The sequence below is a fragment of the Neoarius graeffei genome, chromosome 14, assembly GCF_027579695.1.
Source record: "Neoarius graeffei isolate fNeoGra1 chromosome 14, fNeoGra1.pri, whole genome shotgun sequence".
NCBI lineage: Eukaryota > Metazoa > Chordata > Actinopteri > Siluriformes > Ariidae > Neoarius > Neoarius graeffei.
The window spans coordinates 66,299,194-66,312,304 of NC_083582.1; the positions used below are offsets into that span (position 1 = coordinate 66,299,194).

Below are 13,111 nucleotides of genomic sequence, written 5' to 3' on the forward strand. Positions count from 1 at the left end.
GGGCAGTGGGAATGTGCTGTCCTTGACCACCATGCAATGGGTAATAAGGCATCTCCTTCCCTCCACTAGCCTGGGATGATGCCTTGAGCAAGCATTAACAACCCCTTGCTCCCCCTGGTCAGGGTTACCATCAAAGACTGGACTCAATAGACTGCACAGAGAAGACCACCACTTGGTGGTTCAACAGGCAGGAAGGTTGACCCAGCAAAGTGTTTGTGGAGCGCGATCAGGGCACAGTACAACACATAGCAAACTGTTGGCCAACCACTGAATCCTGACCTAACTCCAGCCATCTTGATTCTGTCTTGCGCCTGGACCCAGTTAGGTCGAGATGAGAGAGGGATGCTGACAGCTGCGCAACTCTCCCTCACTCTAATCCAAGTCATGCGCAAGTCATGACTTCAAATTCAAATCAAACCTTGTGGCGATCGGCAAGTGGTGAAGCAGAAGTTGTGGAAACACTGGAAGCTGTAGTCACGAACCTGCACACAGGCAGCCCAGGGCATAGGGTCACTCTCTGCTGGAATGAAGTGGCAACAGAGTTCAGCAGCCCCCTGGGTGTCTGAGCACGCATGTTTAGAATTCGGTCTGCTCACCTCCATGGAAGAAGGGGCTAGAAAAGGTCCCCCAAACATAGCCTGCTTCCCCTCACCCTGGCCAGCATACCCAGGCTGGTGGGGATCCCACTCAGTGGTCGAAATAGAACAAAAAGATAGTGAAAGTACTCAACCTTGGCACATGGAACATCAACATGTGGATGTACCTTCAAAGCCCGGATTGGATTCATCAGTTACCTCCGGACCCACAACCACCACCCACCAAATTGAAGTCATGGTCATCTTCAACCCCAAAGGATGAACATCACCATCATCATCATCACATCTTATGAACTCCATCAAAATGCACAAGATTAACATCCATTGCATTCTTGTCTTTCCACTTCTTCTCTGAGTAGGTTTATGAATTAGGACTAAGAAAGCAGTAAATATAGCCACAGGGGCGGCACGGTGGTGTAGTGGTTAGCACTGTCACCTCACAGCAAGAAGGTCCTGGGTTTGAGCCCTGCGGCCGACAAGGGCCTTTCTGTGTGGAGTTTGCATGTTCTCCCCGTGTCTGCTTGGGTTTCCTCCAGGTGCTCTGGTTTCCCCCACAGTCCAAAGACATGCAGGTAAGGTTAATTGGTGGCTCTAAATTGACTGTAGGTGTGAATGTGAGTGTGAATGGCTGTTTGTCTCAGTCAGTGCGTTTACATGCACATCCAAATCGAGCTGCTGTCGGTAATCGAGCTAAGGGTCCCAGCAGGGGTGCCAGAGAAATCCAATCCTACATGCACACAAGGAAATCGAGCTATTGTGTGAGGTACATTGTGCACCCGAGCCACAGGTGGCGCTACACGCCCCATCATGTTGGTACACGTCCGGTTGTCATCATGAAGAAGAGCTATTCAAGAGTATAAACAAAGTTATCCGTGTTCACAAGTTCCGTGCTCAAGCTGTTAGGCTTGCTCTAACAGACTGTATGGCTACAAACTGTCCTGTGCAGACCACTGTTTTGTAAGACAACTTATTTTGCACAATTGTATATTTTTCTAAAGTCCATTTTTTGCTTGCAAAAAAATATTTTTTTTTGCTTACAATTTAACTTGTCTTAATAAACACACAAAAAGTTCAATTGTTTTGTTTTTATTGACATTCTTCAGATGTTGGACACACACACATATATACACACACACATACACACACACACACACACACACACACACTGACTTGTTTATGTACACAATTCACAGCTATGCAACAGCTGTACAGATGTATTTGGTGATACAGTAAGTGAGCTAAACTTTAACAGTGCAAACAATGCCACAAAAAGAAAAGATTCATGCCGTTGTCATGATTCGTTGTCATGCCGACCGAGGCTGTTGTGTTTCCCGCTTGTGGTCTCGTCACTCGTCACTTCCGGAAGGGGCAGTGCTGAAGTAAGTAGCTCGACTACGTAGCTCGATAGGGTTTACATGCACTAAGTAGCTCGGCTAAAATCGCATAATCTAGGTCGTGTAGCTCGATTACGAGAAATCAAGTTCGGTTCGATTTCAGCCGAGCTAAGGTGTTTCCATGGCATTTAGAACTTCGATTTCAGTTGAGCAACGGCAGAAATTCGATTTTCTCTATGTGCATGTAAACGCACTGAGTGTGCCAGCCCTATGATGACCTGGTGACTTGTCCAGGGTGTACCTGGCCTCTCACCCATAGTCATCTGGGATAAGCTCCAGCTTGCCCGAGACCCTGCAAAGGATAAGCAGCTACAGATAATGGATGGATGGATACATATAGCCACTGTCTGTTTATATGTTGGCAGAGAAATAATTAAACTGTCTCACTTATTCCATTCATCTTAAACTACGAAAGAAAAAACAATTATTGCAGCCAGGTGAGATGCCACCATGTCATTCATTTAAGAAAACAGAAAAGCAATAGGATACACTGAACCACTCCCGACAGAAGAAAGCAGTGTGGGTGGTGCTGATGTCAAGGAGGGTGATGTCATCTAAAATCTGCAGAGACCACTGCAACAGTCTCTGCATGTCCTTTTCTTTCTTTCCTTATACACCATATACTTATGCAACTGTACTGTCTCTTGGTTAATGATCCACTTCTCTTGTCCTTTCTTTGTCACTTACCATTTCCAGGTACTGATTAATAATAACTTTCTGCAGTCTCGTGTTGTACATGTAATAGGTATCGAATGACCAATAAACACATGCATGTTAACACTGTCCCTCCATCTCATCATTCCATGTCATTCTGCACTGACTGTAGTAATGCGAATATGAGCACAAACCCCTGCTCTAATGCTGCACTAAATAAAGAGACCCATCGGACAGGAGTTCGGATGATCGATAACACCAACACGTCAACTGCAGCAGCAGCAACACAGGACCTCGCAGCTCATCCAAGCTTTCTGCTGACCCAGCACATCGAAAACATCACGTGATCCACGCTTTGATCAATCAGTTTCTCATGGGAGTGTTTATCATTTTCATGCCTTTAGGCTGTTACATCTGGAAGCTCACGTCTTCATGTCTTGTTGGATGAACTTCTAATAGTGATAATGGTGTTGTGATACTCTAATGACTGGCACTTGGACACCATAGATCTGTACTTAAGAACTCATCTCAGACTCTTATTCACAATACTGAACATCTTTTAAACAAGTAGAACTGTTTGATTTTACTGGTTCTTCTCAAGGTTTCTTCCTCATGTTTTTTTTTTGTTCTTGTGACTGTCACATCCAGATAGCTCATTAAGGGTTCACATTTACATCCAGATTTCTAAAGCCCGTTTGTCTATTATTGAAAGCGCTAGACAGATCAGAAAAAAAAAAACCAAGAAATCGGAACGGGCGGCACGGTGGTGTAGTGGTTACCGCTGTCGCCTCACAGCAAGAAGGTCCGGGTTTGAGCCCCGTGGCCGGCGAGGGCCTTTCTGTGTGGAGTTTGCATGTTCTCCCCGTGTCCGCGTGGGTTTCCTCCGGGTGCTCCGGTTTCCCCCACAGTCCAAAGACATGCAGGTTAGGTTAACTGGTGACTCTAAATTGACCGTAGGTGTGAATGTGAGTGTGAATGGTTGTCTGTGTCTATGTGTCAGCCCTGTGATGACCTGGCGACTTGTCCAGGGTGTACCCCGCCTTTCGCCCGTAGTCAGCTGGGATAGGCTCCAGCTTGCCTGCGACCCTGTAGAACAGGATAAAGCGGCTAGAGATAATGAGATGAGAAGAAATCGGAACGGGAATAAAAGAGAAAAGACTTAGAAAAACAAGCAGTCTAATGCTCCAGAAAAGTTAAAGAGCACCTAAACAATATACAGTACTGCACAAAAGTCTTAGGCACATGTAAAGAAATGCTGGAGACCAAAGACCAAAAATGACTTAAAAATAATTAAATGAAATGTTTCAACATTAAAAAAAATACTATAAGCAGTAAGCCATAATAAATGAAACAAAGTCAATATTTGGTGTGAGATGACCCTTTGCTTTAAAAAATACTTTGAATACTTTTTTCTTTGCCGCTGCCTTTTATTAAATCAAATTTGAGGCTTCTGATTTGATTTTTTTCAGCGTGACCGCAATGCATAATGAGATATATTGCTTGGTTAGTGACCTTCGGTTGTACACTACTTTTCGTGATGCATTGTGGGATACTTTGAGTGCACTATATAGGCTGTAAATAATCCTCACTATACATTCGGACAGCACTACAAAATGGCGTCCCCACTATATAGTGCCCTATATAGTGAATAGGGAGCGATTTCGGACACAGGGTGTGACAATTTGGACATAATCATGGCTGCCAGGTTTGCTTTGTTAAATACAGAAGATTTTGAGAGAATTTTAAAGAGAAAGACGCGTTGAACACCCGAAAGGAATGTGTATGTAGTATTATAATAATAATAATAATAATAATAATAATAGCGAGCGGCATGGTGGTGTAGTGGTTAGCGCTGTCGCCTCACAGCAAGAAGGTCTGGGTTCGAGCCCCGTGGCCGGCGAGGGCCTTTCTGTGCGGAGTTTGCATGTTCTCCCCGTGTCCGCGTGGGTTTCCTCCGGGTGCTCCGGTTTCCCCCACAGTCCAAAGACATGCAGGTTAGGTTAACTGGTGACTCTAAATTGACCGTAGGTGTGAATGTGAGTGTGAATGGTTGTCTGTGTCTATGTGTCAGCCCTGCGATGACCTGGCGACTTGTCCAGGGTGTACTCCGCCTTTCGCCCGTAGTCAGCTGGGATAGGCTCCAGCTTGCCTGCGACCCTGTAGAACAGGATAAAGCAGCTAGAGATAATGAGATGAGATGAGATAATAGTGGCTGGTGGGGCGGCACAGTGGTGTAGTGGTTAGCACTGTCACCTCACAGCAAGAAGGTCCTGGGTTTGAGCCCAGCAGCTGGCAAAGGCCTTTCTGTGTGGAGTTTGCATGTTCTCCCCGTGTCTGCATGGGTTTCCTCCAAAGATGTGCAGGTTAGGCTAATTGGTGGCTCTAAATTGACCGTGAATGTGAATGGTTTTTTGTCGCTGTGTGTCAGCCCTGTGATGACCTAGGCTCCAGCTTGCCTGCGACCCTGTAAAATAGGATAAGCGGCTACAGACGATGGATGGATGGATTTAATTTTGTGCTGGAAAATGAACATTTGGAACTCTAAAATGTTTTTGTACCGACTAGATAATGTAGAATTCGTAAAATAGAAAGATATACCAAAGTTAGTATGGAAAAAAAATAGGATGTCTAAGACTTTTGCACAGTCATGGAAGTCTCAAAAACTGCTTGTGGAGAGCCACCATTTTGTAGCATCTTTCCAACCACATCACTATGGATTGAACTCCGATGTAGAGCACAGTAGATCCTGATTAGATCTAATCATTTTGTGCATCTTATGTCTAGTTTGTATCTAGATTTAAACCACAAGCATTTACACGAATCTTCTCTGGTTAGCCTGATTGAAATCTGATTACTCATCAGTTTATTATTCATGACAACCAACTTCCTGTGATGTTCCACTTTTCTATGCCAAATGTCACTGCTGTGTCAAAAAAATAAATAAATCATGATTCACAATGCATTTGTTATTTCCTTAAATGATGAAGGTAGTGGTTAAGAAGCACTCATCACCTGATTCTCTATAATTTACACTTCCTTGCCTTGACGAAACTTATAACCATGTTGTAGAGATTTAATAAATACCACACGAAGACAAAGCTTACTGTAGGTGTGTACCCTTAGGGCTTGTAAATGAGATTGCGGATTCCAAATGATGGAAAGAACAGAGTAGCAGCAGCACGCACCAGTCTGCGGATCTCCCTCTCACACTCCTTCTTGATGCGGTTGATCTCCTCTTGGTGGAGGTGGTACACACTGCGGATCTCAGCGGCTTTGATCTTGTCGGCCTGCAGGGCTATGTTCAGCGCCTCCTCCATCTGCCGCTTCACCCCCTTCAGCTCAGAGATCTCCTGCTGCAGGCGTGAGCGTTCAGCCTCGAAGCCCCGACGTGCCTCTTCCCGCACCTCCACCATCAGAGCCGACTTCACCTGCGCATATCCGGAAGATTTTTCACCACTGGGATTTTTACTTCCATTTACACTGAAGCACTGTTATGAGAATGTGCTTGTAAATTGTGGCTTTACTGATAACATCATAATTCTTTTAAAATCAAATTTTCAATATAATTGTACTCATGTCCATTTTCAGGAATCTTTTGATTCTGGATTCAGCCTGGAATTTGAAATTTATGTTTAAGGATGTGTTTAAGTAAAGTCCATAATAACTGCTTTATTTAGGCAGATCAGACGCTCGCTGGCCGTGCTGTGAAAATTGTGCATGCAGACGCTCGTCTAAGTTTCCAAATCTGTCATTGCTTAACTCTTGAATATTTTCTATTGTGAATACTATCATTAAAAAGCTTATAATCTCTGCTTTCGAAAGAAATTTATCTCGTTAAGATCTGTTCAGTACTTTGGGAGTAATGGCAGGTTGAAGCTGGGACAACAGAGTAAAAACTCTGCTCGTGGGACGTCGGGAAACTGCTGGTACTTTTCTTTTTTGAGTCACAGGAAAGTGATCAGGCTCTCTCTCTCTTTCTCTCTTCTGATCGGTTTCCGACTGGATTACTCATGAATATCAATCAGATAACTTTTATACAGACGTTCTCTTGCTCTCACCGTTTCTGATGAAGGATTCAGCAAAAATTTCTGTCAGCTAATTTTGATGTTATGATTCACGGGAGACTTTGAAGTGAGTTTTCAGAGCTTTACCTACTTATTTTTTCAAATCAAACTGATTCATGTAAATAAATAACTATTTTAGAATATAACTGCAGTTGTTTTGATGAAAATATTGAGATCTTCGTGGTCAGAATGATATTTAAATAAACCGGAAATCAGAAACGCGAGTGTCAATTTCAATTCAGTTAATGTGAATTGTTTATTGGATGTGGCTCACACAGTTTTTTTGAGGTTCGCTTTGAAAGTTGTGAATATTATCATTTACAGTGGGGCAAAAAAGTATTTAGTCAGTCACCAATTGTGCAAGTTCTCCCACTTAAAAAGATGAGAGAGACCTGTAATTTTCATCATAGGTATACTTTAACTATAAGAGACAAAATGAGGAAAAAAAATCCAGAAAATCACATTGTCTGATTTTTAAAGAATTTATTTGCAAATTATGGTGGAAAATAAGTATTTGGTCAATAACAAAAGTTCATCTCAATACTTTGTTATATACCCTTTGTTGGCAATGATGGAGGTCAAACATTTTCTGTAAGTCTTCACAAGGTTTTCACACACTGTTGCTGGTATTTTGGCCCATTCCTCCATGCAGATCTCCTCTAGAGCAGTGATGTTTTGGGGCTGTCACTGGGCAACACAGACTTTCAACTCCCTCCAAAGATTTTCTATGGGGTTGAGATCTGGAGACTGGCTAGGCCACTCCAGGACCTTGAAATGCTTCTTATGAAGCCACTCCTTCGTTGCCCAGGCGGTGTGTTTGGGATCACTGTCATGTTGAAAGACCCAGCCACATTTCATCTTCAATGCCCTTGCTGATGGAAGGAAGTTTTCACTCAAAATCTCACGATACATGGCCCCATTCATTCTTTCCTTTACACGGATCAGTCGTCCTGGTCCCTTTGCAGAAAAACAGCCCCAAAGCATGATGTTTCCACCCCCATGCTTCACAGTAGGTATGGTGTTCTTTGGATGCAACTCAGCATTCTTTCTCCTCCAAACACGACAAGTTGAGTTTTTACCAAAAAGTTCTATTTTGGTTTCATCTGACCAAATAACATTCTCCCAATCCTCTTCTGGATCATCCAAATGCTCTCTAGCAAACTTCAGACGGGCCTGGACATGTACTGGCTTAAGCAGGGGGACACGTCTGGCACTGCAGGATTTGAGTCCCTGGCGGCGTAGTGTGTTACTGATGGTAGCCTTTGTTACTTTGGTCCCAGCTCTCTGCAGGTCATTCACTAGGTCCCCCCGTGTGGTTCTGGGATTTTTGCTCACCGTTCTTGTGATCATTTTAACCCCATGGGGTGAGATCTTGCGTGGAGCCCCAGATCGAGGGAGATTATCAGTGGTCTTGTATGTCTTCCATTTTCTAATAATTGCTCCCACAGTTGATTTCTTCACACCAAGCTGCTTACCTATTGCAGATTCAGTCTTCCCAGCCTGGTGCAGGTCTACAATTTTGTTTCTGGTGTCCTTTGACAGCTCTTTGGTTTTGGCCATAGTGGAGTTTGGAGTGTGACTGTTTGAGGTTGTGGACAGGTGTCTTTTATACTGATAACAAGTTCAAACAGGTGCCATTAATACAGGTAACGAGTGGAGGACAGAGGAGCCTCTTAAAGAAGTTGTTACAGGTCTGTGAGAGCTAGAAATCTTGCTTGTTTGTAGGTGACCAAATACTTATTTTACCGAGGAATTTACCGATTAATTCATTAAAAATCCAACAATGTGATTTCCTGGATTTTTTCCCCCCATTCTGTCTCTCATAGTTGAAGTGTACCTATGATGAAAATTACAGGCCTCTCTCATCTTTTTAAGTGGGAGAACTTGCACAAATGGTGGCTGACTAAATACTTTTTTTGCCCCACTGTATATTCTTTCATATAAACACTAGTAGGACCTACTTTTGAGAAATACAAAGGCCTACAGAGCACAAACAGTGTATTAGAAATAATCTTTTATTTACCTTTTTTATTTTGATAGAGAATGGTAGATGTAAATGACATTGTGTTTATTTATGCATATTTTAAAATTAACACTGATTTCTCCTGTTTTGTGATTTATAAATGAGAGTTAAGATCAGCTGTATATTGCACAAATAAAGCCATTTGATGAAACTTTGAAGAAGAGAGTGTACTGATCCAATGGTTTTACCAAATTAGCATAATTAATACTAATTAAATACTAATTTGCATAATTGGTTTTCACTTTTTTTTTACTTTGTATTCAGTATACAACCACCTATAGGCCTGCCAATTTCCATGCAAATATCTTGAAAAATAAAAGAAGTTATTAAGAAAAAAAACTTTGATCTCATTCATTAATGAGGCCCATTTTGGACCATGTGATCCTCATACAGAATATTATGGCAGTTTTCGAAAAATTAAGCCTTTTTTTCAATCTTTGATTTGTAATATCTCAAGAACGAATAAATATTTTTCAATTCTGTAAACAGTATATTGTTCAGCATTCAATTCTGAATTCAATAAGAGCCATTTTAAGCAATTATGGATTGAATTTTCACCTGATATGCCTACTTTATTGCAGTGAAATATAATTTAAAAAAAAAAGTCTCAGTTCAGGGCGGCACGGTGGTGTAGTGGTTAGCGCTGTCGCCTCACAGCAAGAAGGTCCTGGGTTCGAGCCCCGTGGCTGGCGAGGGCCTTTCTGTGTGGAGTTTGCATGTTCTCCCCGTGTCCGTGTGGGTTTCCTCCGGGTGCTCTGGTTTCCCCCACAGTCCAAAGACATGCAGGTTAGGTTAACTGGTGACTCTAAATTGACCGTAGGTGTGAGTGTGAATGGTTGTCTGTGTCTATGTGTCAGCCCTGTGATGACCTGGCGACTTGTCCAGGGTGTACCCCGCCTTTCGCCCGTAGTCAGCTGGGATAGGCTCCAGCTTGCCTGCGACCCTGTAGAAGGATAAAGCGGCTAGAGATGATGAGATGAGTCTCAGTTCAAAATTATTCCAGAATTAATCATCATTTAAAACTTCTGTTCGACAAATTCACTTATGCTCCTGAAGCAAATTGAAATTTGTTTTGTGTAATTGGATAACAAATGATATTGGCTCAATTAGTCAAATCCTCTATGTGTTACAATCCTCTGTGTGTGCTTTCAGGCAGAATGGACATATGAGTTTTTATTCGTGAAGAAAGAAGGCGTATTGTTCGAAAAATAAAAATGACAAATTGTAGGCTTTTTGTCTTTTTTTTTAAACAAAACTCTGAGAAGTTGCTTGGGTGCACAAACTTTCGGATTCCACTTTACCCAGAGCCTTACCCCTCTCCAAACTCTGCACTGTTCAGTGACTCGTTAGATTAAACGGTAATTATTAGGTCCATAATTAGTTGATTTTGGTCTGTTAAATCTAGCTACCGACTTGAAAGTCAGTGTATGAGTCATAATGCATTCATGCAAACTTTTCCTTGAAGGTTCCCTCCAGTTCTTCACCTTGTCTGTAGAGCCATCTCGGAGTGCATTCACAAGGGTCTGCAGTCTCTGAATCTCTCCATCTTTAATTTTAATGACCCGTAGAAGCTCGGACTCGTGCTGGCGCAGCAGCGTCTCCCGTACCGAGTGCAGCTCGCGCAGCTTCTCCTCGTGCAGCTTTGCTCGTAGCTCGCTCACTGCTGCCGCAGACTTGTACTGCTCGTGACGCACCTCTTGCATCTTCTCCCTCTCCAGCTTACTCACCTGTGGAAGCAGAAAGAGATGAAAGAGGGTTAAACATGTATGAGTTGGTGTTAAAACTGGTGACTTACTGTATGTTTCTGGTTTCCTATAAGCAAAATGTTTGTAGAAAATACTAATTCTGAAAGGAGTAATAATAATAATAATAATAATAATAATAATAATACAACTGTCATGTAGAGTGCCTTGCAAAAGTATTCATCCCCCTTGGTGTTGTCTTGTTTTGTTGCATTACAAGCTGGAATTAAAATGGATTTTTGAAGGGTTAGCACCAATTGATTTACACAACATGCCTATCACTTTAAAGGTGCACATTGTTTTTTTTTTATTGTGACATAAACAATAATTAAGATATAAAAAAGAAACACAAATCTGGAGTGTGCATAAGTATCCCCCCCCCCCCCCGTCAAAAAAAAAAGTAAATACTTTGTAGAGCCACCTTTTGCTACAATTACAGCTGGAAGTCTCTTGGGGTATGTCTCTATTAGCTTATAGCTCTATTAGCACATCTAGCCACTGGGATTTTTGCCCATTCCTCAAGGCAAAACTGCTTGAACGCCTTCAAGTTAGATGGGTTGTGTTGGTGTACAGCAATCTTCAAATTATGCCACAGATTCTCAACTGGATTGAGGTCTGGGCTTTGACTAGACCAGGGGTTTTCAAAGTGTGGGAGAGTGAGCCCCCCCTCGGAGAGCAAATAAACAACCGCGCCCCCCCTTACAATTTTTGTTGTTGCTATACTTAATGTTCCATTCGTATTTTTTAAAAAATGGTTGTTGTACACATTATTTTTTTCTTTTTCACATTTTAAACATCTGTGCTTTTTAAAACATCTCGTTTTACACACTTTAAACATCCCATAGCATCGTTAGCTAGCATCTCTTGGCAGACAACACACTGTGGCAGTGGAGCATCTTCAGATCCAGTCCATGAAAATCCAAACTTTAAATAATCGTGGTCATACTTCCTTCTTTTTTCAGTCCCCCAGGATTCCGCGGGCCTTTTTTGTGATTGTTGCGGGCTAAAATGTCTGATGTTGCGGGGGGTTTTCCAAAAAATTGCGATGAAAGTTGCAGTGTTTTTTAGGTTTTTGTTGCGATTACATTGCGGGAGGAAGTGAAAGCTGCGAGAAATTGTTGCAATTTTCTCTTTTTGTGATTAAAATTGAGTGATATGTTAAATATTAAGTTATTACTGAAAAACTATTGATTAAAAAAAACAAAAAGAAATGGTCCTATAAACAACTTTACCAATATAAAAGATTACCAGGACTACAAAAATGCAGAAAAATAGGCTTTACTTATCCAAATGCACCTGTTGGTTCAAAAGTTAAAGTGCATAGAACCTCACAGCACAACATGAAGTTACCCAAAATATAATATAAATGCCTCAGCTGTGTGCAGGCAGTCTCTCCTGAAGACTAAATTAAACAATAATTATAAACTAATAAAATAAATGGCTCAGGCTTCATAGAAGAAAAAAAAACAATTTGAACAGAATCTCACAGTATGATGCTGAAGCTGCCTAAACAATGGAAAATAAAATACCATTTTGGCAAAAATGTTGGCATCCATTAACTTCTTGTATTAAGTAAAAAAAAATAAAGTGCACACAGTCCTTCACTGTAAACATAACACACTTTCAGTGTTGCCAGATACTGCTGACGTTTTCCAGTCCAAAATATGTTCAAAACCCGCCAAAATGCACTTGAAATCATCCAATCTGGCAACACTGCGTGCATGCTGCTTCTCTTGAACACACGGAAGTAAGGCGGAAGGTAGTTTGTCTACGTCACCTCAAGACGACGCCAACGATTGGTCAAATTTGCGGGAAAGTTGCGGTGATTGGATATAATTGCAGCACCGCCCTGAATTCGCGGGGATTGGTTGAATTTGCGCTGAAGTTGCAAATCGCAACATCCTGGAGGCTCTGTTTTTTTGCTTGGCCCAGACTTTGTCTCCTCACTCACTGTAGCTTTAGGTACTAAAAACCGATCCATTTTGTCTCTCGCGTTGCGCCCCCCCTGAAGAACTCTGGCGCCCCCCAGGGGGGGCGCGCCCCACACTTTGAAAAGCCCTGGACTAGACCCTTCCAAGACATTTAAATGTTTCCCTTTAAACCACTCCAGTGTAGCTTTAGCAGTATGTTTAGGGTCATTGTCCTGCTGGAACGTGAACCTTCATCCCAGTCTGAAACCTCTGGCTGACTCAAACAGGTTTTCCTCCAGAATTGCCCTGTATTTAGTGCCATCCATCTTTCCTTCAGTCCTGACCAGCTTTCCTGTCCCTGCAGATGAACAACATCCCCACAGCATGATGCTGCCACCACCATGCTTCACTGTAGGAATGGTGTTCTCAGGGTGTTGGGTTTGCGCCACACATGGCATTTCCCATGATGGCCAAAAAGTAAAATTTTTGTCTCATTTGACCAGAGAATCATCTTCCATGTGTTTGGGGAGTCTGCCACATGCTGTTGGGCAAACTCTAAATGTGTTTTTTTAAGTAATGACTTTTTTCTGGCCACTCTTCCATAAAGCCCCACTCTGTGGAGTGTATGACTTAAAGTGGTCCTATGAACAGATACTCCCATCTCCGCTGTGGATCTTTGCAGCTCACTCAGTGTTATCATTGGTGTCTTTGTTGCATCTCTGATTAAT

At 42.2% G+C, this 13,111-nt stretch overlaps 1 protein-coding gene across 19 annotated transcripts in view; it reads right to left on the bottom strand.

Annotated features, from left to right (window-relative positions):
* jakmip3 (Janus kinase and microtubule interacting protein 3) overlaps positions 1-13,111 on the bottom strand; it is a 151,688-nt gene that overhangs the window by 108,874 nt on the left and 29,703 nt on the right. For all 19 annotated transcript variants that reach the window (XM_060939067.1, XM_060939063.1, XM_060939065.1 and 16 more), the window contains exons 2-3: positions 10,216-10,458; positions 5,830-6,072 (exon numbers count right to left, since the gene is read on the bottom strand). In XM_060939067.1, the coding sequence (XP_060795050.1) occupies positions 5,830-6,072; positions 10,216-10,458 (486 nt within the window). The remainder of the gene's footprint in view (positions 1-5,829; positions 6,073-10,215; positions 10,459-13,111) is intronic.